The 26,946-nt window shown below is 39.7% G+C and overlaps 2 protein-coding genes and 1 non-coding gene across 4 annotated transcripts in view; 2 read left to right on the top strand and 1 right to left on the bottom strand.

Moving 5' to 3' along the window:
* DNAH7 (dynein axonemal heavy chain 7) overlaps positions 1-19,734 on the top strand; it is a 385,917-nt gene extending 366,183 nt beyond the window's left edge. The window contains exons 62-65 of the mRNA XM_062189419.1: positions 6,777-6,929; positions 10,132-10,309; positions 17,723-17,826; positions 19,528-19,734. Of these exons, the coding sequence (XP_062045403.1) occupies positions 6,777-6,929; positions 10,132-10,309; positions 17,723-17,826; positions 19,528-19,734 (642 nt within the window). The remainder of the gene's footprint in view (positions 1-6,776; positions 6,930-10,131; positions 10,310-17,722; positions 17,827-19,527) is intronic.
* On the top strand, positions 6,267-6,373 carry LOC133768508 (U6 spliceosomal RNA). Its single transcript, XR_009866987.1, has one exon. It is a non-coding gene; the product is annotated as a U6 spliceosomal RNA (small nuclear RNA).
* Positions 19,735-19,940: 206 nt separating the features above from the next.
* Positions 19,941-26,946, bottom strand: part of SLC39A10 (solute carrier family 39 member 10) — a 66,458-nt gene continuing 59,452 nt past the window's right edge. For both annotated transcript variants that reach the window (XM_062189411.1, XM_062189403.1), the window contains one exon: positions 19,941-22,719. In XM_062189411.1, the coding sequence (XP_062045395.1) occupies positions 22,561-22,719 (159 nt within the window). In that variant the 3' untranslated portion in view covers positions 19,941-22,560. The remainder of the gene's footprint in view (positions 22,720-26,946) is intronic.

The following is a 26,946-nucleotide window of genomic DNA, read 5'->3' as shown; positions in this document are numbered from 1 at the left end:
GCTGACTTTGATCTTATTCCGATAGGGTCATAGTCAAAGTGGAAGTTCTCTCCTCCCTTCAGAGAAAGGTACCTCCTTCTTTGATGGCCCCGTTCTTTCCACTGGGATCTCACTCTCAGAGATCTTTCATTTAGGTCTTCTTCTTTTTTTCTTTTCCATGGTATCTTGGTTTTCCATGCCTACAGTACTCTCATGGGCTCTTCAGCCAGATCCGAATGCCTTAAGGGCTGATTCTGAGGCCAGAGTGTTGTTTAGGACGTCTGCCATTCTGTGAGTCTGCTGTATATCCCACTTCCCATGTTGGATCTTTCTCTCCCTTTTTGATTCTATCAGTTAGTATTAGCAGACACTTGTCTTGTTTGTGTGATCCCTTTGACTCTTAGACCTATCAGAGCCATCGAATGTGAACTGAAATTGATCACTTGGCTAGTGAGATGGCATTGGTACATGCCACCTTGATAGGATTGTATTGGAATCCCCTGGCACATTTCTAACTCAAAGATACATTTTAATTCATGTGACCTGAATCTCTGCATCATATGTTTTATACTTGTTGGTAGAAAGAAACTAAAAACATTTTATATGGTTGTGCTTAAGTTTACTGGTTAGAAAAACTATACCATGTTAGATATTTAAGAGGTGTTTCCAAATACATGATTCTTTTTTTTTTAACTTTTATTTAATGAATATAAATTTCCAGTGTACAGCTTATGGATTACAATGGCTTCCCCCCCCCCATAACTTCCCTCCCACCCGCAACCCTCCCCTCTCCCGCTCCCTCTCCCCTTCCATTTGCATCAAGATTCATTTTCAATTCTCTTTATATACAGAAGATCAATTTAGTATAAATACTTCAACAGTTTGCACCCACATAGAAACACAAAGTGAAACATACTGTTTGAGTACTAGTTATAGCATTAAATCACAATGTACAGCACATTAAGGACAGAGATCCCACATGAGGAGCAAGTGCACAGTGGCTCCTGTTGTTGACCCAACAAATTGACACTCTAGTTTATGGCGCCAGTAACCATCCTAGGCTGTCGTCATGAGTTGCCAAGGCTATGGAAGCCTTCCAAGTTTGCCGACTCTGATCATATTTAGACAAGGTCATAAAAGACAGAGTGAGGATAGTAACCAATGATCCTAAGAGTGGCATTAACCAGGTCTGAACAATTATACAGCATTAAGTGGGGAAGAGGACCATCAGTACACACAGGTTGGGAGTAGAGCCATTGGTGGTAGAGTAGAGGTTATGATTACAAAGGAATGAGGCCCAAGTGCACTAGACAGGGCCTAGAACAAAGGACAGAGTCATTATTAGAGGAGCTAAGAAAGGTGCTGTCTAAGCTACAAGTAATTTCACATTTCTAAGAAAAGATGGACTTATTTGAATGGCAGAGTTTATAGAGAGAAGGAGAGAGAATCAGAGACAGGGAGATAGAGCGAAGATGGAGAGAGACAGACACACACAGGAGAGAGAGAGAGAGAGAGAGAGAGAGAGAGATGCATTAGCTAGAAGCTGGATCAGGAGCAGAGCAGCCAAGACTTGAACTGACACTTCCTTAGCTTAATCCACTGTACCATAGTGCTGTCCCATCTACTTCACATTTTTTGAAGTTCATTCATGCTACTGCAGAAAGGGTTGTGGAGGAACATGAGTGCAGACAGAAACCAATTACACAACTGAAATAGTCCAGCTAAGCTGGCCTCTTGCAGTCTCACTGGAGGTGGAAAGAAGTGGCTGCTTTTGAATGCTTATTGAAGGAGCAGTCTTATCTACATGGCTGCAAATTAATCAGGATTTGAGCAAGTAAGGAGTCAAGAACTCTTGAATGTTTTACCCATGAAAGGAGAAGTTCTGGGGAAAGGAGCAGATTTTGAGGCAGAAAATTAAGAATTTTGTTTTAGTCAGTTAATTTTTCAGTGCCTGGTAGACACAGAGAAGAGATTGAGTTGCTTTTAGATAGGTGCACTAGGACTTCAGAGGGAAGTAAAGGCTAAAGATAATTTCAGAGTTTGTAACCTATTGATGTTTAGAAATTAAATATGTAAATTATCTCAACTATGCTGTTGGCACAGATGAGCATAGATTACATTGAAACATCAAGTTCTCCCACCAACCGCCCCAATTCATATGAACTACTTATAATTTCTTGCTCACAACATTTTTTAAATCGTTCTCTTAAATTTCTCTGATTTGGAAAAGAAAATGATTTAGATTTGAAAGATCTAACTTGAGATAAACTCTGTGGCCATGGTAGTGAGGGAAGTCCATATGGTAGGCTCATCTTTTTTTCTCAGTACCTTGGTGAAATGATCCATCCATCTAACAGGTAAGTTTCTGAGTCACACTTTCTATATTATGTACCTTTTTAAATTATAACCATAAAATAGCAAACAGTTTGCAAACTGTATAGAAGAAAACCTATTTCCTGGAGTACATAAACATTAAATTCCTACAATAAATTTAATGAAGAAAACAGGTTGAATCTACATTTTTTTTAAAATAAAAGTTCTAAGAATCCTAAAAAAAGGTAGATGAATGGGGATACATATCTTATTCTTGGAATGCCAAAGGTTGAATATTAGAAAAATGTCAATTAAAGACATGCAAGTACAAAAGGACTCAAGTTTAATATCCTAGCAATAAATACCTAATAGTATTTTTTGTTTGTAACAGGATCACTCATCAGGATTTCTCATATATGTTAATGGGAATGTAAATTGGTTCAAACTCTTTGGAGCACAATTTGGTAATTTCAGTCAAAAAGTAAAACGTTCTTTATCCTAAATATATATTTATTACATGCACATATAGGCAAATTTATGGGCTCAGGAATTGTCACCAGTGAATAATTTTAATATCAATTTATTAAAATAAATCTAAATATTTATTATTCGATGGTTATACTATACAAAATGAAATAAAGAGAATAAAGTAGATTTATAGATGCTGATGTGGAAAGATGCAAGAAGGGTTGATAAATGAAAAAAAGCTGTATAGTTTTATGTATTTATGACTCAATATGATGTTTTAAAAATATGTACATGTTTAGTAAAGTTATATTCTCTTAAAGTTGCCACATTTACTTTATCATTCTCTATATATACCTCTATGTGTATATATGCATAACTATATATAATTTTTCTGAATTATTTGAGAAAAGTGCTTGCATTATACTCATTTGTCTCTTAATATTTCAAGATATACTTCCAAAGAACAAGAATATTATTTTATAACACCACAGTACAATGATCAAATTTAATAATAATATCCCCTGCATAATATTTTATCTAATTAGTAATCAAAATCCCAATTTTTCAGTTGTTCTTATTATGTCATTTACAGCACCTTTTTTTTTCTGGGACAGCTTCCAGGCCAAGATCAAATGTTGCATTCAGTTGCCAAGCCTTCTTAGTCTTTTTTACTCTGGAATAATTTCTCAGTTGTTCTTTATCTTCCATAACATTTTTAAAAGCAAATATTAAAAAAATCCTGTTACTTTTAAAATGAAAATTTTAGTTTACAGATTTTAAAATAATTTTACGTATTGGAGAAACCAAGAGAGAGAGATCTCATCTGCTGATTCACTGGTCAATGAGCCAGGCTAAAACCAGGATCTGGAAACTCAATCTGAGTCTCCCTTAGAGATACCAGGGCCCCGAGCATTTGAGCTGCTTCCCAGGGTACACGTCAGCAGGAAGCTGGATTGAAAGCAGAAGTGGAACTCAAACCCAGGCACTCAGATATGAGACGTTGTCCTAAGCAGTTACTTGGCTGTGCGCTAGATACCCCTCCTGTGTGACATTTAGTCAGCAAGGGAAATAACCCCTTCTAGTTGGCAGTTTAAAAAAAATATTTATTTATTTGAACATCAGAATTAGGAAAAGATACAGATAGAGAGAGAGATCTTCCGGGGTCGGCGCTGGGGTACAGCGGGTTAACACACTGGCCTGAAGCACCGGCATCCCATATGGGCACCAGTTCGAGTCCTGGCTGCTCCACTTCTGATCCAGCTCTCTGCTATGGCCTGGGAAAGCAGTAGAAGATGGCCCAAGTCCTTAGGCCCCTGCGCCCATGTGGGAGACCCGGAAGAAACTCCTGGCTCCTGGCTTCAGATTGTCACAACTCTGGCCGTTGCAGCCAATTGGGGAGTGAACCAGCGAATGGAAGACCTCTCTCTCTCTCTGCCTCTCCTTCTCTCTCTGTGTAACTCTGACTTTCAAATAAATAAATAAATCTTTAAAAAAAAAAAAAAAAAAAAACGAAAGAAAGGAAGAAAGAGCTGTGTGCCGAAGGAGTTGCCCAGCATTAAAAAAAAAGAAAGAAAGAAAGAAACATGATATTCTCTACATTAAGTACCAGAAGAAATAAATTTTAAAATTTTCATATGTTTAGAAATTCAAGCCGGCACCGCGGCTCAATAGGCTAATCCTCTGCCTGAGGCGCCAGCACCCCGGGTTCTAGTCCCAGTAGGGAAGCCGGATTCTGTCCCGGTTGCTCCTCTTCCAGTCCAGCTCTCTGCTGTAACCTGGGAGTGCAGTGGAGGATGGCCCGGGTCCTTGGGCCCTGCACCCCATGGGAGAACAGGAGAAGCACCTGGCTCCTGGCTTCGGATCAGCGCAATGAGCCGGCCGCAGCGGCCATTTGAGGGTGAACCAACGGCAAAGGAAGACCTTTCTCTCTGTCTCTCTCTCTCATTGTCCACTCTGCCTGTCAAAAAAAAAAAGAAAGAAATTCAAGAAAACGATATCCATAGGTTGAAAAAATTAAATGAAAAATTTTAAATAATTTATAGTAAATCATAATAAATAACACCAACATATTAAACATTGGATAATAGAGCTCTAATATTAGAAAAGAAAAAGACCTAATAAGGGGCTGGCACTGTGGCACAGCGGATTAACGCCCTGGCCTGAAGTGCCAGCATCCCTTATGGGTGCCGGTTCGAGATCTGGCTGCTCCACTTCCAATCCAGCTCTCTGCAATGGCCTGGGAAAGCAGTAGAAGATGGCCCAAGTCCTTGGGCCCCTGCACCCATGTGGGAGACCCAGAACAAGCTTCTGGCTCCTGGCTTTGGATTAGCACAGCTCTTGCATTGTGGCCAGCTGGGGAGTGAACCATCGGATGGAAGACCTCTCTCTCTGCTTCTCCTCCCTTTGTGTAACTCTGACTTTCAAATAAATAAATAAATCTTAAAAAAAAAAAAGGCCTAATAAAATAGAAACAGAAATAAGTAAAATAGAAAAACGTTTAATAATGATTAGTGGTCATCACATATTTTAGAAGATGAATAGAAGTGACCAAGAAATAGTGCCCGCACTAAGGTGTAGCAGGTAAGACTGCTGTCTGCATCATCAGCATCCCATATGGGTGTTCTCCCAGCTACTCCACTTCTGATCCAGCTTCCTGCTAATGGCGTGGGAAAGCAGCAGATGGCCCAAGTGCTCAGACCCTTGCTACCCAAGTGGGAGACCTGGAGAAGGTCCTGACTCCTGGCTTAACCTTGGCCCAACTCTGGCCAGTGCAGCCATTTGGTGAATGAACCAGAGGGTGGAAGATCTCTCTGTGTGTCTGTCCTTCTCTTTCTCCATAACTCTCACTTTCAGAAGAATAGATAACCCCCCAATAAAAGAGAAAAAACAAAAAATGAATATCAATGATAGGAGTTGATCATAATAAACATGATAGTCTGAGGGGTCTGAAAATGATACTATGAAAAATTTATGCCAATAAACTTAAAAATGTAAATGAAATGGATGATTCTGGGAAACCGTGTTACTAAGTTAACACAAGAAAACATTGAAAATCTAAGTAGTCTGTTTGAAATGGAATGCAATATTGAACAATTCCTTATTAACGCTAGAAACCTTTCTCAGATGTCTGCTTATATTTAACACTGGGTCATCATCGTGTGAGTGGACACCATAAGAAACCAGAGACTGATGGCTGACTGTGGTCTTCACTGTAGTGTAATATGACTGGGTTTGACTAAAAAACATTACCACCATCATGTGTCTCTTTTTGACCTGGTTTTTTCCTATCTCCTTCCTGGCAGATAACGGGCTGGAGTCTAGCATTTTGGGAGCTAAAAAGGAAACATGACCTTAAGGATTTCAGTGTCTAATATCCACACAGTCACTTTGATCCCCTGATTTCAGTGTGGTAACCCGCATTCTAGAGATTCCTGCATGTTCCTTTCCAGATTACATCCAAGTTTGGTGATGGGCAGTTTTGGTGAAGACTTAGAAATCTCTCTTTAGTGCTCGCTTCGGCAGCACATATGTAAAATTGGAACGATACAGACAAAGATTAGCGTGGCCCCTGTGCAAGGATGACATGCAAATTTGTGAAGTGTTCTATATTAAAAAAAGAAAGAAAGAAAGAAAGAAATCTTTCTTTAAACCAGGTTTCAACAATCCCTTCCTTTTAACTGTATTATTCCCACTTTAAGAAGTACTTAGAGTTGTTAATTCTCAGGATTTAAAGGTACTATGCAGTGCATAACTGAGTGATTCTTCACTTTCCTCTGACTGTTTAGGATTTCTCTTAACTAGTCATCAGCTACCAGCAATCCATATCCCCATGACATGCTTGTGAAAAAGAAAAACAAGTGTCTTTACTTTCTTTTCTTTACTTTTTTTTTTTTTGCTATATGACGCAACCTTAACTAATCACAATTATAAATAAAAAATAATCATGAAGAAAGTATTTTAAAGGGGGTTGTTCATAATCTATACTATTATGTTAACCAAGGTAAAATATGTTTCAGGGGCTTGTAGTGATGTCTACAGAACTTGAAGAAGTAGTTAGCAGCATTTTGAATGTCAAAATTCCAGGAATGTGGATGGGTAAATCCTACCCAAGCCTTAAACCACTTGGCAGCTATGTGAATGACTTCCTTACAAGACTCAAATTCTTGCAGGTGAGTTCATACAAATAGTTGCTATTAAATTTCTTCCGATTTCATTTTCTTTACCAAGATGCACAATGTAATGAATATCACTCTCTAGTGTTTATGTGCATGCCGGGCACAGAAAATTACTACTTAATATTTTATATAATATATCAACCATTACACTGAGCTGTCAAAATACTAGTGTTGTGGGACTAGGGCGGGGTGGTGGCTGGTTTGTTGCAGATTCTCTCCTCCATAAGTGAGGGCACTCAAAGGTGGAGGCATAGAGATGTTCAGGAGAGCAAGTTTTATTTGGAGCAAAACTAAAGTACAAAGGACCAAGTTGTACGTGAACCAAACAGCCCAAAATGCAGAAAGTCCCCAAAGAAAAGCCTCTCTTCAAGGAAAAACTTTCAGCACTGAAAAAGCCCTCTTCAAAGGAAAAAAGCCCCAACAAACGAAAATGTCCCAAAGCGAGAGAAGCCCTATCAAGGTTGGACCTCCTTTATACCCTCCAGAGGCACTGGAGCTGATGTCCAGAGCAGAACGCAGTTGAATATTGAAAAGGGTGCAGTTATGGGTGGGGCTCAAATGCCACCCATTTCAGGAAATAGTGGAATGTCGTGGTGTTAGGTGCATGATGGGAGTGAGTGTGCCAACCATGGTAATGTTAACTTTAGTGTAGTAACATTATAGTGACCTAAATGTCATGGGGGGTTACACATCATGCAGCCATGTGATTTCCAGCTGGCGATGCAAGTCCTCAATGCTGGGAACTTGCAGTTTCTACTACTTGGAAAGTGATGGGGGCTTGCTGGTGAACAAAAAGGGAGGCCTGGCCTGTGCAGAATAAGGGAAGGGAGCCTAGATGGTGCAGTGAAGGAGGACCTCTCTTGTGGGCTAGGCTAGGCTAGGCTGTCACATGGGTTGGCTGCAGTTGTCCCATGGAGGGTCAGCTGTGGCTGTCAAAAATGTGAATCACATGGAGCTGTCAATCAAGGACCTCTGCAGATCCACAAGGAGGGCTGTCCACAGTGGTTTGGCTGGAGATGTCAGTTATAGACACCATTTGGTAGTTCTGCTGGAGCCGTCAGATCCCAGGTCAGGCCCCTCGCTGTCAAACTCCAGTTCAGCTGGAGTTGTCAGTTATGCACCCATGCTGTCGGCTGCATCTGCAACTGTCACACCTTAGCTCCTTCCCCTAACTATCTAGATTCCCACAGCACAAGTACTGAAAATAGAATCTCTTGAGAGTGTCTTTAGGTGTAGGTGTCCATGCTCAGCGATGTCATACATTCAAGTCAATGAAATTGAAAGGGAGAAAACTTCTGGCATGTTGATTTTTTTCCCTTAAATATTTAGCATTAAAATAGATCCCTATGTCTGGCTAAAAAGCCCATGAGAGTATTTCAGGCAAGGAAAGCCAAGACACTCTGGCAAAAAACAAAACAACAACAACAAAAAAACCCTAAATGAAAGATCTCTGTGAGTGAGATCCCAGTGGAAATGAATGGGCCATCAAAGAAGGAGGTATCTTTCTCTAAAAGGAGGAGAGAACTTCCACTTTGACTACGGCCTTGTCTAAATAAGATCAGAGTTGGCGAACTCAAAAGGCTTCCTTAGCCTTGGCAACCCATGACAAGAGCCTAGGGTATTACTGATGCCATAAACAAGAGTGTCAATTGTTAAGTCAACAACAGGAGTCACTGTGCACTTACTCCCCATGTAGGATCTCTGTCCTTAATGTGTTGTACTATGTGATATAACAGTATAACTAGTACTCAAACAGTACTTTATACTTTGTGTTTCTGTGTGGGTGCAAACTGTTGAAATCTTTACTTAATATATACTAAATTGATCTTCTGTATATAATAATTGAAAATGAATCTTCATGTGAATGGGATGGGAGAGGGAGCGGGAGATGGGATGGTTACGGGTAGGAGGGAGGTTATGGGGGGGAAAAGCCAATGTAATCCAAAAGCTGTACTTTGGAAATTTATATTTATTAAATAAAAGTTAAAAAAAGAAATTATGAATAAATCTAAAATGAATTTGAAAAAATATTTATTAAAGTTAAAAAATTTGAAAAAATATTTATTAAATAAAAGTTAAAAAAAGAAATTATGAATAAATCTAAAATGAATTTGAAAAAAATAGGTCTCTATGGCAGAGCAAAACAGGCAAGCTACTAGTGAACAGTATTTCTTCATTGCCTTCTTGTCTTCTTGGTCAAATAATCACTAGATTGATGGTTCAGCCTCAAATATTGGTGATCTCAATGGCTAGTTATCTTGGAAATTCTGAGTAGGCAGAAGTCTACCTCCTAATAATCTGGTAATGTTGGCTTTTAACTATGTTCTTATTAACAATTACATCTGTTAGGAGTATCAATTCATTTCCTATATGCTATGAATAATGCATAGTAAACCTGAGGCCATTTCTGCAGGGATACAATGACAAAACTCCCTTTTCATAAAACAGATACTTTGTTGTACTAGAATTGATACTCAATACCAAGCAATTAATATTGTACTTGAAAAATGAGGCTGTATCTTGGTTTCTTTTAGGGAGAAAATTTTCAAATTAATTTCCTTAGACTGGCTTCTATAATTTACTATTAAATAACTATGAAAGTCAGCATCCAACTAGCTCACCATTATAACCTATGATATGAACAAGAATCAAGGTGTCTTGATATTTCCGAACTTAAGGTGTCATTTACCCTCCTTCTCACAGGAGTTCCTTGTACAATGTTGTATTCCCATATGTTGGATTTCACTGGATTTTAGTGTGATAGGAAGAAAACTTACAAATGAATGTTTTCCTGAGTACCAATGACTAATTAGAGAGAAAAAAAGTGAGAAACCATTATGTCTGACCAGCTAGTACAGGGATCTCTTCTATATATAACTTTATATATATGAGGTATAACTATGGTAATATTTTCTTGATGAAACCACTGGACATGTATAAAAAGGTCATTTATATCTGTACCCATAAACATTTGTGATTCTCAGTCTGGCATGATGGACATTAAATCAAATTCAGAATAAATACTCAATATGCCACCTATTTTTTAAAATCTTGAGAGTATGGTTTTTCATTCTCCAGAGTTCATTTATTTACCTAAGGGCTGATGGTAGTATCTTTGGGCAAATTTTGTTAAGAAGTTTTGTATTCAAAGGTTGAAAGGCTCTGTTGTCAGGCCTCTTGTGTTTTGACACCGTAGCAATGGTACGAGGTCGGCCCTCCTCCAGTCTTCTGGCTTTCTGGCTTCTTCTTCACACAAGCCTTCCTGACCGGTGCCCAGCAGAACTATGCACGGAAATACACAATTCCCATTGATCTGCTTGGGTTTGACTATGAAGTGATGGAAGACAAAGAATATAAGCATGCTCCCGAAGATGGTAAGTGCAGTGATAGAATGTATTGGCTCATATCTGGGCATGGGACAAAAAATATAACATTCTTGCTTACCTTCCTAAGCTGTTTAAAAAGAATTCTGTACACAATTTAAACTCAAATGGTTGAGAGAAAATTTAGAAGACACTCCAATAGAGGATGCAGATGGACCAAGTAGGGGCTTAACCTGCTGTGCCACAATGACTGTCTCTTTGTTTTATAATCAATTTTTGTTTTTTCAATACTTTCTGGCTACTCTGATATTTTAAATTCAATGGACAGGACTACTAATTTAAACAAGTATTCTTTTTTTAAAAAAAATTTGATTAAGTGAGAGAGGGAAAGAAAAAATGATAAAGCAGTGAAGCCAATGGGGGCAGAAAATAATAATAGTTGAATCTGGACAAGGAGTGTATGCCCCTTGTACTTCTTTAAAAAAAAAATTTAGTTATAAAGTTTTTTTTTTTTTTTTTTTTTTTTTTTTTTTTTTTTTTACAGGCAGAGTGGACAGTGAGAGAGAGAGACAGAGAGAAAGGTCTTCCTTTTGCCGTTAGTTCACCCTCCAATGGCCGCCGTGGTAGCACGCTGCGGCCGGCGCACCGCGCTGATCCGAAGCCAGGAACCAGGTGCTTCTCCTGGTCTCCCATGGGGTGCAGGGCCCAAGCACTTGGGCCATCCTCCACTGCACTCCCTGGCCACAGCAGAGAGCTGGCCTGGAAGAGGAGCAACCGGGACAGGATCGGTGCCCCGACCGGGACTAGAACCCGGTGTGCCGGCGCCGCAAGGCGGAGGATTAGCCTAGTGAGCCACGGCGCCGGCCAAGTTATAAAGTATTTCTAATATGTTGAGAAAAGAACAGTTAATTTACAGTATATGGAAAAATCAACCATAATTTTACTCTGGCCTTAGGGAATTAAGATGGTACAGGATGGAATGGATGGAAAAGATGGAAGCTTTTCCTAGTTCCTCCAAGAGCATACCTTTGAAGATTCCTGAAACAGACATTCTCTCCTGCTATATACATCATTCCAAAATTTATAACTAATAGGAGCATTTGTTCTATAAATGAAGTATTATAAGGAAATCTTTTTATAAAAGGGATTTGTTGCCGGCGCCGTGGCTCAACAGGCTAATCCTCTGCCTTGCAGGGCCGGCACACCGGGATCTAGTCCCAGTTTGGGCACCGGATTCTGTCCCAGATGCCCCTCTTCCAGGCCAGCTCTCTGCTGTAGCCCGGGAAGGCAGTGGAGGATGGCCTCAGTGCTTGGGCCCTTCACCCACATGGGAGACCAGGAGGAAGCACCTGGCTCCTGGCTTTGGATCAGCGAGATGCGCCGGCCGCGGTGGCCATTGGAGGGTGAACCAACGGCAAAAAGGAAGACTTTTCTCTGTCTCTCTCTCCCTCACTATCCACTCTGCCTGTCAAAAAAAAAAAAAAAAAAAAGCAATTCTTGTATGGGATGCAGGAGGTGTTGCAAGTAGTGGCTTAACTCACTGCACCACAATGCAAAAAAACAAACAAACAAAAAGATTTGTTTATTTGAGAGGCAGAGTTACAGAGAGAAGCACCTGGCTCCTGCCATCGGATCAGCGCGGTGCGCCGGCCGCAGCGTGCTACCACGGCGGCCATTGGAGGGTGAACTAATGGCAAAAGGAAGACCTTTCTCTCTGTCTCTCTCTCCCTCACTATCCACTCTGCCTGTCAAAAAAAAAAAAAAAGCAATTCTTGTATGGGATGCAGGTGTTGCAAGTAGTGGCTTAACTCACTGCACCACAATGCAAAAAAACAAACAAACAAACAAACAAAAAGATTTGTTTATTTGAGAGGCAGAGTTACAGAGAGAAGCACCTGGCTCCTGCCATCGGATCAGCGCGGTGCGCCGGCCGCAGCGTGCTACCACGGCGGCCATTGGAGGGTGAACTAACGGCAAAAGGAAGACCTTTCTCTCTGTCTCTCTCTCTCACTGTCCACTCTGCCTGTAAAAAAAAAAAAAAAAAAAAAAAAAAAAAAAAAAAAAAACTTTATAACTAATTTTTTTTTTTAAAGAAGTACAAGGGGCATACACTCCTTGTCCAGATTCAACTATTATTATTTTCTGCCCCCATTGGATTCACTGCTTTATCATTTTTTCTTTCCCTCTCTCAATCAAATTTTTTTAAAAAAAGAATACTGTCTGCTGGTTCACTCCCCAAATGGCTGCAATGGCTGGAGCTGGGCCCATCCAAAGCCAGGAGCCAGGAACTTCCTCCAGGCCTCCCATGTGGTACAGGGGCCCAAGCTCTTGGGCCATCTTCTACTGATTTCCCAGGCCATAGCAGAGAGCTGGATCAGAAGAGGAGCAGCTGAGACTCGAACAGGCAGCCATATGGGATGTTGGCACTGCAGGTGGCGGCTTTACCCCTACACCACAGCATTGGCCCCATATTTATTTTCATTTATTTGAGATGGAGAGAAGGAGAAATGGGTGAGAGATAAAGGAGGAGTGAGAGAGAGAGAAAGAGAGAGAGAGAGAGAGATGAAGAGAGTTCTCTCATTCACTGGTTCACTCTCCAAGTGCCTACAACAACCAGAGTTGGATCAGGCCAAAGACAGATCATCAGAAGTTAATCCAGGTCTCCCCAGTGTGAGTGGTGGAGACACAAGTTCTTGAACCATCCATCATCTGCTGCCTCTCAGGTGTATATTAGCAGGAAGCTGGATTGGAAGCAGAAACAGGACTCAATCTCAGGCACTCCAATAGAGGATGCAGATGGACCAAGTGAGGGCTTAACCTGCTGTGCCACAATGACTGTCTGTTTGTTTTATAATCAATTTTTGTTTTTTCAATACTTTCTGGCTACTCTGATATTTTAAATTCAATGGACAGGACTATTAATTTAAACAAGTATTCTTTTAAAAAAAATGCTATACGCATTCCTAAATTTTGCCGAAATGGTGCTTTCAGTAAATGACATTACTCTCTAAATGACTGTTAGTGTGTATTGCTTTAAGTAACATTCCAAAGACTGCTCTACTTTCTTATTCATTACTGAATGCTGTATTTTTTGCTGACTCTGTTATGCATTGGAGATGCCAATATTGAACAATTTAGGATCTTATTTTCTCAACTAATTCATAGTCTAGTGGGAGATACTAACAAGTAGAATTAATTACCATCAAGCATGATAATCATATTACTATGCCAGGTGGTTTTACTTAAAGTTGATTGTCACAAATCACAGGGGGGAGTTGTAATGCTGTGGAGTAATACAACCAGTATTCCCTGGGAAACTTGCTTGCCCACTCCCAAACTATCGCTTTTGGACTTTTTGCCTTCTCCTTTGTCCCATTTCACTTCATCCTTTATTAAAAAAGAAAACAAGCTATGAGAAGAGAGCTTTATAACCACCAAATCCATAAATAAGTTTACTGATATCGGAACCCTCTGGGAATCCAGATCCCACTTCCCTCCTCCTTCTCAGGGGCTTTACTCCTTTAATTCTGCAAACTTTCCCCAGAATCAGCAATCACTCCCTCAGCACCTGATAAGTCCAACCAGCATCCATATTCTAGAATCCTTCACCTTAAAACAAATCACAAACAATCCAGTGGTCTTAAGATCCAGATGTCAGGGTCAGTATTGTAACATAGGAAGTAAAAGCTGCCACCTGCGACTCTGGCATCCCATGTGAGCCAAGTCCTGACTGCACTACTTTTATCCAGCTTCCTGCTAATGGCCTAGGAAAAGCATTGGTAGATGGCCCAAGTGTTTGGGGTCTCGCTGCCCATGTGAGAGACCCAGATGAAACTCCTGGCTCCTGGCTTCAGTAAGGCTCAGCTCTGGCCATTATGGCCACCTGAGAAGTAAACCAGCAGATGGAAAATTCTCTCTCTCTCTCTCATGCTGACTTTCAAATAAATAAATAGATCTTTAAAAAAACAACAATCTAGATGTCCTCAGCTACTGTCCTAAACCTCTGCCCCCTTTATAACAACGTTTCTCAGAAGAATTGTCTTTACATGCTATCTCCAGGTTCTCTCTTCCTATTTCCTACTTATCTTTCATTGTCTTCAATCAACTATTGCTGTTCTTTTCAGAGAACAACTAGCTATACAAATTCATGAAATCTAGCCCAATCTTCCAGCTACATTTTATCCTAATCATTAATACTTAAACAGTTTTATTGTATAAACATACTTATGCACAATAAATGCGAGAAGGGGGTATTGGGACATCTGATATATCTTAGAACTAATCTTTATTAAAAGATATATTTATTTATTTGAAATGCAGATTTACAGAGGGAGGGAGGAAGGAAGGGGAAGAGAGAGAGAGAGAGCTTCCATCAACTGGCTCACTCCCCAAATGGCTGCAATGGTTGGAGCCCGACCAAGCCAAAGCCCGGAGCCTGGAACTCCACCCAGGTCTCCTACATGGGTGGTGGGGGGCTGCAGGCACTTGGAGCATCTTCCATTGCTTTCCCAGGTGCATTACCAAAGAGCTGAATCAGAAGTTGAGCAGCTGAGACCTGAACCAGCACTCATATGGGATGCTAGTGTCACACGAGGTGGCCTAACATACTGTGCCACAAAGCTGGCCCCAGAACTAATCATTTTTAGTGTTTATTTAATTTCATCAACTTGTAAGGCAGAGTAGCAGGGTTGTGGGGAGAGGCCTTCCATCTGTTAGCTCACGCCCCAAATACCTGCTGCAGCCATGCTGAAGCCAGGAGCCTAGAATTCCATCTGTGTCTCCCAAGTACTTGAGCCATCATCTGCTGCTTCCCAGGGCGCCCATTAGCAGAAGGTTGGATGGGAAACAAGAGTAGCTGGGATTCTAACTGGTATCCGACATGGGATGTGGGCATCCAAAGCGGCAGCATAACCTGCTGTGCCACAACTCCCAGCCCAGGACTAACCATTTTTTCCCCAGCCATAGACGCCTGGCTCATCATTAATCTGGCCATTTGTTCAGAATCCCATTATTCTTAACACACTCAGAATGGACACTTCTGAAGGAGATTTAACAACCCTCTACTGAGTCATTTAGTTATCTCCTTAATTCTGAGAGCTTTTTAAAAATTCTCTCTGTACTATATTAAATGTTGCAAAGATACTAATGAACAAAGTTTGAGTCCTTGTCCTCATAAAATTCAAAATGTAGTTAGGTTTAGCAGCATACCAAGAGAGATGGCTAATTTGGTTACAACTATTTAGAAAAGGGGAAAGGAGTGCCAACCCTGGGTCAAGGCAAATCAAAGGAAAGGTGTTTACACTGCCCATGGAGTTGCTCTGTGCCACTGCTGGGTCCCAGATGCTGCCCAGCCCTTTATTCTGAATCCTCCTTACATCCCTTACTGACCATGAGAAAGAAAATGTATTTGGATAGGGGCCTGCGTTGTGGCATAGGTTAAGCTGCCTCCTGCATCTCGGGCATCCCATATGGGCACTGGTTCATGTCCAGGCTGCTCCACTTCCAAGCCAGCTCCCTGCTGATGTGCCTGGGATAGCCGCAGAGGATGTCCCAAATGCTCTAGGGCCCCTGTATCCACGTGGGAGACCTGGATGAAGCTCCTGGCTCCTGGCTTTAGCCAGGCCCAGCACTGGCCGTTGCAGCCATCTGAGGGATGCACCAGCAGATGGAAGATTCTCTCTCTCTCTCTCTCTCTCTCCCTCCCTCCCTCCCTCTCTCTGTAACTCTGCCTTTCAAATAAATAAATAAACTTAAGAACACAAAAAGAAAGAAAATGTACTTGAACATCCCCATGATGTTTGCTGTCAAATTGTTAGGATGAAGGACCTGTTATCCCTATTGTGACATTTCTGTGTGTTGAAACCTTCTGTTTACAGTCTGATATTATCAGTCATTGCATGTGGGGAATACCATGCCAACTTAGAGGCAGAGATTTACTGGCTCTGCTTACAATACAGTGAGACCATGGTAAACAGCCTGTGTAGGCTCGCCTTTTCTCCTGTTTCCACACAATATTATGAAGCTCTCTACTTCTCCTGTTCCCAACTTTTTCTTTCCATCAGATAAAATCCAGAGGGGAGAAATGGTATGTCTGCCCTCCAGCATCCATTTCTAAACTATTTATATGTGGTCATTTAAATGTAACTATAATTAAAAATGAGATAAAACTTAAAATTCAGTCCCTTGGTTATACTCACCATATCCCAGTGTTTGATAGACATCCATAGCTAGTGGCTGCAATATTGGACAGCACAGAAACACATTTGCATCACTTCAGAAACTCCTACCTAACAGTACCACTCCTATGGATTTCCATATAATTCTCTAGAAAGCACATTCACCTCTGTGAGCCAATTTCACTACTCAAGCATTACTGCTTCCCGAATGTTTTTCCAGTCTGTTCTCTAGATGACAAAACAGGTTCTGGGGTTAAATGGATTGCCTCAGTCTTTTTTTTCCTTTTCCATTGCCATCTGGGCAACAATTACAATGAATATTTTTATGTGCAGATACTTGTATTCAATTCATGAGGATTTACAGATATGGATAGCAATAGAAGGTGACCTTTGTTTGATTTCTTAATTTTTGCTCTTCTTCAGTTGTTAGTTTATAAAATTACATTTTAGAGAAAGTTCCTCCATGTATCCATTCATCACACAACTAAGGGGCGAGGTCTTGGCAGTGAATATAGATCCTAAGAGGGAAGAAGAAAGTTAACTCTCACAACTTTAGGGAACTATGGAAGGGAATTTTGTTCATATGCTGCTTAGGTTTTGGATCCTATACTCACATTAAATTGTTTCTTTCCTCTGGATATCATAGCTTCTGACAACACTTTATGATCACTGGCCAATTAAAAATATCCATCTGATAATGTTCAACACAGAGGATTTCTCATGGACTAGTTTAAAATTCCTTGCCCCCCCTCCCCCCTTTTAAAAAGGTTTATTTATTTCAGAGGCAGAGAGGAGACAGAGGGAGAGACAGAGAGAGGGGGTCTTCCACCTGCTGGTTCACTCCCCAAATGGCTGGTACAGCCAGAGTTGGGCCGATCTGAAGCCAGGAGCCATGTGGGTGCAGGGGCACAAGCACTTGGGCAATCTTCCACTCCTTTTCCAGGCCATTAGCAGGGAGCTGGGCTGAAAGTGGAGCAACTGGGACTTGAACTGGTGCCCATGTGGGATGCCGGCACTACGGGCGGCAGCTTTACCTGCTACACCACACCATCGGCCTCTTCTCTGCCTTTTTTGTCTTCCATACCTGATTTCACTAGTGCATTACTGTACTAGGCATATTCCTGAAATAATTAATGTTAAAACATTCAGCAGATTGCTTTCATTTTAGAACAAGCCTTAGACTGCTAATCTTGTATCACTTGTATACTATTCACATGTAGTAACTGCAGGTTCAGAACTCAAATTGATATGCATATTTATAGTGTTAACATATTCCCTTTATATTTAGGTGTTTTCATTCATGGATTATTTCTGGATGGAGCTTCCTGGAATAGAAAGATTAAGAAACTTGCAGAATCACATCCCAAAATTCTTTATGATACATTGCCTGTGGTTAGTATATATATATATATACATGGAGGGGTACTATCTCTATATGTATTTATATATTGTTTTATAAAACACTGAATATGTTGAATAGCTTCCACACATATGTAGTCAATTCTTGCTATTCATGTTAATTATTGAATTAGTGAATCCTGAACCACAGCTCCTAGGGTAAACACAGGCTTGAACTTCTGTAATCACAGCATTTTTGTTAGCGTATCCACACACAATCTTGCTTTGTTTCCATTTAGAGAGAACTTACTGAATAGATAGTCTTGACTTCACTCAGTCAGCAGCACAGTAACTCATGCCTGAAGGATGCTCGTGGCACTTTCTCCTCAAGGCACATCACAGCATTCCTGGCTGTAGGAACACCCTAGACAACACTGCCACACTGCACGTGGGAGTCATTGTAAACAGTGAAATCACCAATACAGAAACCTAACAATGTGAAAAACTTGGCACCACATAGAACGTGAAATGGAATGAAACCAGAAAGCCTTGGCTTTCTGTTAATACCTGTTAAGCCTTAGCTGGGGACATGTATGTCAAATGCAGATTAACTGAAATCTTTGGTGCTTGGCACCTACCTGCTGGTGACCACAAAAGTGGTGCCAGTGTTGATTTTAGAAATTGGACTAATAAGTTAAATTTACTGGAAATAAGTTTTGTGAGAAATCTGCAGATATGGAATTCATGAATAAGGAAAAATGAACTGTATACATGCACACACGCACACATACAGATACAGCATGTAAAAGCTTGTGGAAAACAGAATTAAAAGGTTAAGTTTATTTTGGTGAAAAGACTTCTGAAATCCAGTTTTTTCATAATACACATTTTCCATGAACTTTTCTTTCTTACATATACTTCGACCTAAAATGTTAAACTTGCAGATTAAAAGATTACTATATGAAAACCACCCTCATGCAAATCTAAGTTTTCTAGGCACTGATCTTCAGTATGAGCAAATTAAGCTATACAATTAAAGTTCTCATCTGCTACTGCATTAGAAGAAAATGGTTAGATCTTCACACAGTTTGAAGGGTCGGTCTGGCATGGTATACTGAAATACAGGATGTAGGATTTTCATGCATTGTTGGGACTCTGGGTGCAGCACAGATAGGCAGTCCTCAGAGCAGCTGCAACAGGTACAGCTAAAAGGAAGAGGTGATCTAGTTACACAGCCATTGATTTTGTTGTGGTTTTCTTAATGGAGCATGGGACTGGGGATGGGAAGAGAAGGTGTGGTGGGAGGGCAGGTATGATGGGAAGAATCACTGTATTCCTAAAGTTGTACTTAAGAAATTTGTACTCACTAAATAAATGGTTTCTTTGGGGAAAAAAATCCCTTCAGAATGTTTTGAGACTGGCTTTCAATTACTAAGGCACATGACCCTGAGTATCAGTTGCGGCAATTCTCTCCTTAAGCACAAGTCATACCAAGGTAAGTATGGTGAAGGGGTGACTAATGTACTTTTTGATAGAGTAGGTAGAAAAATATTTTTTTTCTCATAGTTTCTAAAGTAGTTGTGAAGTTAATTATGAAAGTTCTAAAAAAATGTCTTTAGCAATCACAACACTAACAAAAATGAAATCTATTTAGGCCATAGATATTGGCAGACATAACTAACTTACTCTGAAACTAGAATTTTAAGCTCAGGTAGAAAATGTAACAACCTTGACTTGAGGTGTCATTTCTTCCAGATGTGGCTAAAACCTTGTAAGAGGGCAGAAATACCCAAACGACCAAGTTACGTTGCTCCATTGTATAAGACGAGTGAGCGGAGAGGAACCTTGTCCACCACTGGTCATTCTACAAATTTTGTGATTGCCATGACTCTTCCCTCAGACCAACCCAAGGAGCACTGGATTGGACGCGGTGTAGCACTGTTATGCCAACTTAATTCATAACCCAGAGATGTCATTTCCTAGCTTCTCTTTCTTGTTAGATGATTAGATGTCTAAACAATCTTATTTTGGCTTAAATAAATTTGACTAATACTTCATTAGGAATTTACTTATGTGCAAATGTAGTCTACATTTAAAATAATTCATACTTCAGTGTAAAAAATGTCTGAAATTAAGACTAAAGAAAACACATTGGTATATTTGCTCTTTTTGAATAACTTTATTTTGGGAGAGTTCCGTAAGCATTAGGAACATACATAAAATGACACACCACTGTTGACAAAAGAAAAAAAACAGCATTTGATCATTTCCAGCTTTATAAATTTTTAAAAAATGATTCAGTTACAACAACAAAAAAGTTTAGATATTTTAGCAAGTATCACCTTGCAGGACCATAATCACATTTAAGCCACTGACTTACTGTTAATGGAAAAAATTCACACTGCATCTAGTTACTATAGTATTTCTAAGCATAATCACAGCTGATTGAATGCAATGTGATATACACCAAAATTCATATGGATGTCACACAGTGACAGCATTGTACAAGTAACATTAATGACCTCCAACAAACACATGTTAAATTAGACTGGTCAAGCTAAATGGAATGTTGGAGCCAAACAGAAATGTAGTGGAATTCAGATTGTCGAGTCAGACTTGAAACTACACATGAGAATGATGTAAAAACTAAATACTGGTGGAACCCTAACAAAATACTAGCAGCAACTATTACAGCCCTCTTAAAAGGTTAAAAAAAATCTAGCAAATAAAGATAATACCACTTTCGAGAGAATATAAAAGTTTATATACTTCAGCATAACCCATTTGCTATAAATCAGGCATTTATTTTAAGACTGGGAGTATATTCCAGCTGTTGCTTTTCATAAAAGTTTTTAAATGAAGCAAATTTAATGCTGGAATGCAGAATCCTCCTCAGGTATAAAAACCAAAAGATGAACTATAAATATATCTTGGTTCACAAAGCAAGTTGAATCACTTGAAGTTGGCAGTATGAAATAAAATATCAGCACCTTTTAGCTAGGTTGCTTGAAGGGCCCAGCAATGAGATGAGGACTGTCCTAATTCAGTGCCCAGTGCTGAAAGTAATCTATAAAACTCCTACTATGACAAGGAGGCCAGAGAGAGAGCCAGGAAAAAAAGTTTTTTTTTTTTTTTTCCCAAATTCAAGCACAAGTTAATAAGGAAATAACAACACACCTAAGCTCCCCTGCTCACTGCGTGAAGAAACGCTGACAATAACCTATGAATACATGGATGCGTGCGCTGTTCTGAACGTTTCGCTTTTGTTTTAAAAAGTTCATAGAGTAAGAGGAATGGAATTCGGGAAAGGAAGAGGACTAAACAAAAACATTTAAAATGGAATGGAAAGAGTTTGGCTCTCACATATTTGAACAATTATGATTTTTAAAGCAGCTACACTGGTTGCCAAGCAGATTAAAACAAAGCTAGCTGCACAGTTCCGATACAGTTTACCTGGCATAAATGAAGACCGTGTGGCACTGGCGTAAAAAGAAAGCTACATGCAGCCAACTACTACTATAAATTACTAAGCCAGAATTCAGGATAAACATGGCTTGCACTTCTCACAAATCAGTCACAATTAAGGTAGGAGAACATGGCACCTAAAAAAGAGACTGATCCCTATCAGGCACCGACAGCTTGTCTTGGCACAAAATGATCAAGTGATTTTAGCTGAACTGTTTTCCAAGTCACTTGGTACCATGACAGCCTCCATATCAATGGAGTATATCCTGGTAGCTGCTTTAATGGACACTTGGTGCAGACGTGGTCAACTTGGATTTTCTGCCTTACAACTTTACCACCAGCCACAGCATGTGCTCATGGTTCCAATGGCAAACTGGTAATGTGAACATTCAGTACTTTTAATTTCCCAACTAACAAGTGAATACTGTTAAAGTTGGAAAACTGAGTATTTTGACTATGTTTGGGTTCATTTCTTTTATATTTTCTAGAGGGATACAATTTTAAGGAATAAACATTTGACCACGTGCTCTGAACCTCCTCCCCCAAAGCCTAAAATAAAAAACAAAATTAAAAAACAAAAAAACAAACAGAAAAATACCCCCAAACACCAAGTATTATAATAATACAAAGAACCATTATGAATCTTTTCATTAAACTGAAGCTCACACAAACATACAATCACAAATTTCAGTAGTTTAGGCTGCAAGTTTAAACACTATGCAAATATATACAAAAATAGTAACTCTAGATTCAAGAATAAGGGCTTTTCCCAATGCTAAATTCATACTCTAATGCAGCCTGAGCTTTCCTCTAGTTTCTATAGTCTACTTTATGCAGTTTCAAAGTTGTGTCAAGTTGATCCCTATTACCATATGAATATATGCAGTTGAATTAAAGGACACTACTATCCATTCTTAGCACACACAAAAACATTACCCAAAGTCCATTTAAAATATTTTTAAAGTTTAAATGATTTTTGGTTCAATTTCTATTTCTGCATAGCCACAGAAGTTTCTACTAATAAAGAGACTACTTTAGTGTTTCATATGATTTTTTTTAAGTCTTAATCAAACCTATATCAACACTGGTTCATGGAGTCCCATTTTCTCCTCTCTTTATCACAAGCTTTATATTTTTAAAAGACCCCTTCACACAGGGGAAACAGTACTGAGCACCAGTCTTTTGTGGTTAGGCTCAAATCTAGGGAACTTGTAAGTAGTGCAAGCCACTGACTTTCCTTTGAGCAATGTGCATACAGTACAAGGGACAGATGCAAAGCTGCATGGTAACATTCTCGTAATCAATAGAGATGACTGGGAATGATCAAAACTGGATGTCAAACACAATTTTGTCTTCATAGAGGGCAATCACTAGCATGATGGCAAATCCAAATAGCAATCCCAGATTCTGAAGAATGAATTGCCCTACTGGACAAAAGCCGTGTTCTTCATTGTCACCATCACCATGCAACATTTCTGGAAGCTGAAAAACAAACAGATTTTTTAAAAAAGCAATTATGACCTTTCTCTCTCTCTCTCTCTCTCTCTCACTGTCTATAACTCTGTCATATAAATAAATTTAAAAAAAAAGAAAGCAATTATGTACGATACTCATGCTCAAAAAATTTTTGTCTGTAAGTAGAAATACCACTGTTCCTCAGGAATATAGACAAGTGCTATACTTAACAATAATCAAATCTCAGGGTATCAATTTCACTCATACTTTTTTTTGTACTCTATATATTAGCTACAACAAATAAGACATAATTATAATACAACTCTTTAAGGCTAGAGGTCCTGCCTGGGAAGTTAGTGCAGTGACTCCTGTTGTTAACTTAACAATTAGCACTCTTATGTATGTCAGTGATCACCTGAGGCCCTTGACATGCACCGCCTAGGCTATGGAAGCCTTTTGAATTCACTGTTGTATCTTTTTCTGGTTTTGGAATTAAGGTGATGCTGACCTCAAATTAAGAGTTTGGGAGGATTCTCTTTCAAATGTTTGGAACAGTTTAATAGTTAACTGTGATTAGCTGTTCTATAGAAGTCTGGTAGAATTCAGCAGTGAAGCCATCGATCCTGGGCTTTTCTTTGTTGACAGGGTCTTTATCACTGAATAAATCTGTGTCTTGGTTATTTTTCTATTTATTTCTCTATGTCTTTGTGCCTCAATTTTGGTAGATTTTATGTGTCCAGAAATCTATCCATTTCTTTTGGATTTTCTGATTCATTGGCGTATAGCTGTCTGTAGTAACTTCTGATGGTTCTTTTTAATTCTGTGATATCCATTACAAAATCCCATTTTCATCTCTGATTTTATGAATTTGGGTCTTCTCCACTTTTGTTCATCTAGTTGAGCCAATGATGTATCAATTTTATTTATTTTCTTCAAAACATCAGCTCTTTGTTTCACTGACCTTTTGTATAGTTTATTTCAATTTTGTTTATTCTCTGATTTTTATTATTTCTTTCCTCCTACTAAAGTTGGGTTTCATGTGTTCTTGTTTTTCTAGGTCCTATAGATGCATTGTTAGGTATTTATTTGATTCCTTTCTGATTTCTTGATGTAGGCTCTAACTGCTATAAACTTTCCTTTTAACACCACTTTTGTTTTATCCCCTACATTTTGATATGTTGTGTTGTTCTCTTCATTTGTTTCTAGGAATTTTTTTATTTCCTTTTGGATTTCTTCTATGACCCATTGTTCATTAAGGAGCATGTTGTCCAGTTTCCATATGTTTCCATATTTTCTAGACTTTCTTATGTTGTTAATTTCCAGCTTCACTCCATTGTGGTCAGAATACACATGGCTAACAGACACATGAAAAAATGGTCAGGATCACTAGCCATTAGGGAAAGGCAAATAAAAAACACAATGATGTTTCACATTTGTGGATTTTTTAAACTCATGTATCTGCTTCTCTATATTTTTGAGTAATCTTATGATCATTCTTCCAACTTCCTTTTCAGGCATACTGTCAAACGCCTCGTCTTTACAATCTAACACTAAAGTACTGTTGTGTTCCATTTGGGGTAACATTGTCTTCCTTGTTCATGTGTCTTGTATTTTTACATTTGGTTTTATGCATCTGGGTAAACACTAATTGATATTTCCACCGAAGGCTCTTTTCTTTGAAATGTGCCTCAGTGGCTTAGCAGAATACCTTCTCCTTCAGCAGGTATCTAGAGGTGTGTGCCAAGTGGGGCCGGGGAGCTCCAGCCAGGGCTCAAGGGGGGGCAACACTTATGCTCAAAATGTCTTTTAAAACATTTTCTTACATAAGAAAGCTAATGACCAAAGTATAACTACCAACAATTATTTTTTTTGAAGACAGTTACCCATATGATGTATTTTAGTCAAATATTGAAAAATAAAAATTCTATGCTTTGGCTGTTTATCAGGCAAATACTGTGTTCCTTCTTTATTCCCCTCTCCTCCAGCCTACAATTACACTCTCAAAATGTATGCATTAGTTATCTTTGAAACAATTACTATCTACTGACTTTATCAATCCTGACATTTTACTTGAGGTTAAAATGTAAAACAATGTATTATTGCCAAAAAAAACCTCTCAGAAAAGATCACCAAAATTCCCACAGGTAATGTACTGATGTATTTTAAGCCCACAGGGATTCTTGGGGAAAAATTTACTAAAAGAGGGAAGGAAAGCAGTGGGTTGAAAGCTGAAGAGGAAATTCCATTCTGTCACTTGTGAAAAAGGTTCTTTATTTACTTGAAAGGCTGGGAGAGGGAGATAGGAGAGAGGAGGAGAGAGGGAAAGAGAGAGGATGAATACATCTCCCACCAACTGGATCATTCTCCAAATGCCTGCGACCGTAAGCCTGGACCAGGCCAAGGCTGAAGCTGAGAGCTGAGATGGGTGGCAGGGACCAAACTCTTTGAGCTATTATCAGTGCCTCCCAGGAAAAACATTATTGGCCGGTGCCGGAATCAGCAGTGGAGCCAGGATGGGAACCCAGGCACTGTGATATGGATGGACATGGATATCTCAAGTAATGTTTTAACCACTAGGTCAAAGATTTCTTTTCTACCTTTTTAGGAAGGGAAAGTAATATATGGTTTATATGCACATGGGAGTGATCCAGAAGAAGGGAAAATGATGCAAGAACCAGAGGAAGGAATTGTGGAGAGCTGGCAAGAGGGGCTGAGTTCTAGGGAAGAGTCTGCAGGAGCTGGCCTCGGTAGCAACATGCACACTTCTTCATGGTAACAGGAAAGACAGTGAATGACCACAGGTACCACAAGGTGAGCAGAAGTGGTACTGGAACTCGGGGGAAAGTATCTTGGCGCCTTCAGTGTTCCCCATGGAATAGAAAGCAAGGTTATCAGCTGAGGGGGAAGACAGGAAGTGAGGGATGAGAGGTCTGAGAAGAGAGGAAGGAAATGGTTACCTCTCAGTAACAGAAAATAATCATTTCTTCTTTTTGTTTATATTTTTTAAACTTTACTAAATAAGGTATTAGTTCTGTGATTAAAAATTCAGGCTATGGGGCTGAATCTGTGGTCCTGGCATCCCATATGGACACTGGTTCAAGTCCTAGCTGCTCCTCTTCTGATCCAGCTCTCTGCTAACGCCCTGAGAAAGCAACTGAAGATGGCCCAAGTGTTTGGGCCCCTGCACCCATGTGGGAGACCTGGAAGAAGAAGCTCCTGGCTCCTGGCTTTGGATCAGCTCAGCTCTGGCCATTGCAACTTTTTAGGGAGTGAACCAGCAGAGGGAAGACCTTCTCTCTGCCTCTCAGTCTCTCTGTCTGCAACTCTATCCCTCAGATAAGTAAATAAATTTTTATAAAATGCTATTTTAAAAAAAAAAGTTAGGCTATATAATTTAAAATGAGACTATGTGATAGGTCTTACCAGGCAGAAAAATAAATGTCATTACTGACTTTAAGAAGTATAAGAACTAACCAATTTGGTAATTCTTGTTTTTGTTTTTGTTTTTGTTTTTTTAAGATTTTATTTATTTATTTGAGAGGTAGAGTTATAGGCAGTGAGAAAGAGAGACAGAGAGAAAGGTCTTCCATTCACTGGTTCACTTCCCAAATGGCTTCAACAGCTGGAGCTAGGCCAATCTGAAGCCAGGAGCCAGGAGCTTCTTCCAGGGCTCCCATGCAGGTGCAGGGACCCAAGTGCTTGGGCCATCCTCTATGCTTTCCCAGGCCATAGCAGACAGCTGGATCACAAGAGCAGCAAGGACTAGAACCAGCACCCATATGGGATACTGGCACTGCAGGAAGATGATTAACCTACTGCACCACAGCACTGGCCCCCAAATTGCTAGTTCTGTAAAAGCTCTATTAGGGAAATTAAAGTAAAATTTAAATAAAATTGTTCATGTTTAGATCAATCTTAAGCTAAGTTAAAAATAAAAGAAACTAAATAAATCTGTGGAATATGAACGGTTTTCAGAAAGGTTAAGGAAGGACCATCATTGACACAGCTGGTTAAAACACCACTCACGACACTGGCATCCCACATCAGAGTTGGTTTGAGTCCTGGCTTTTCCATTTCCAATCCAGCTTCCTGGGAATACACCAGAAAAGGCAGCCAGGATGGCCCAAATGCCTCAGCCCCTGCCACCCATGTAGGCCTGCATGGAGTTCCCTACTCCTGGCTTCAGCCTAGCTCAGTCCTAGCCATTGTGGTCATTTGGGGATCGAACGAGTGGAAAGAAAATCTGTCTGTCTC

This window comes from Lepus europaeus, chromosome 1 (genome assembly GCF_033115175.1).
Source record: "Lepus europaeus isolate LE1 chromosome 1, mLepTim1.pri, whole genome shotgun sequence".
In the NCBI taxonomy this organism is placed as follows: Eukaryota; Metazoa; Chordata; class Mammalia; order Lagomorpha; family Leporidae; genus Lepus; species Lepus europaeus.
This window is presented reverse-complemented; position numbering and strand designations above follow the sequence as displayed.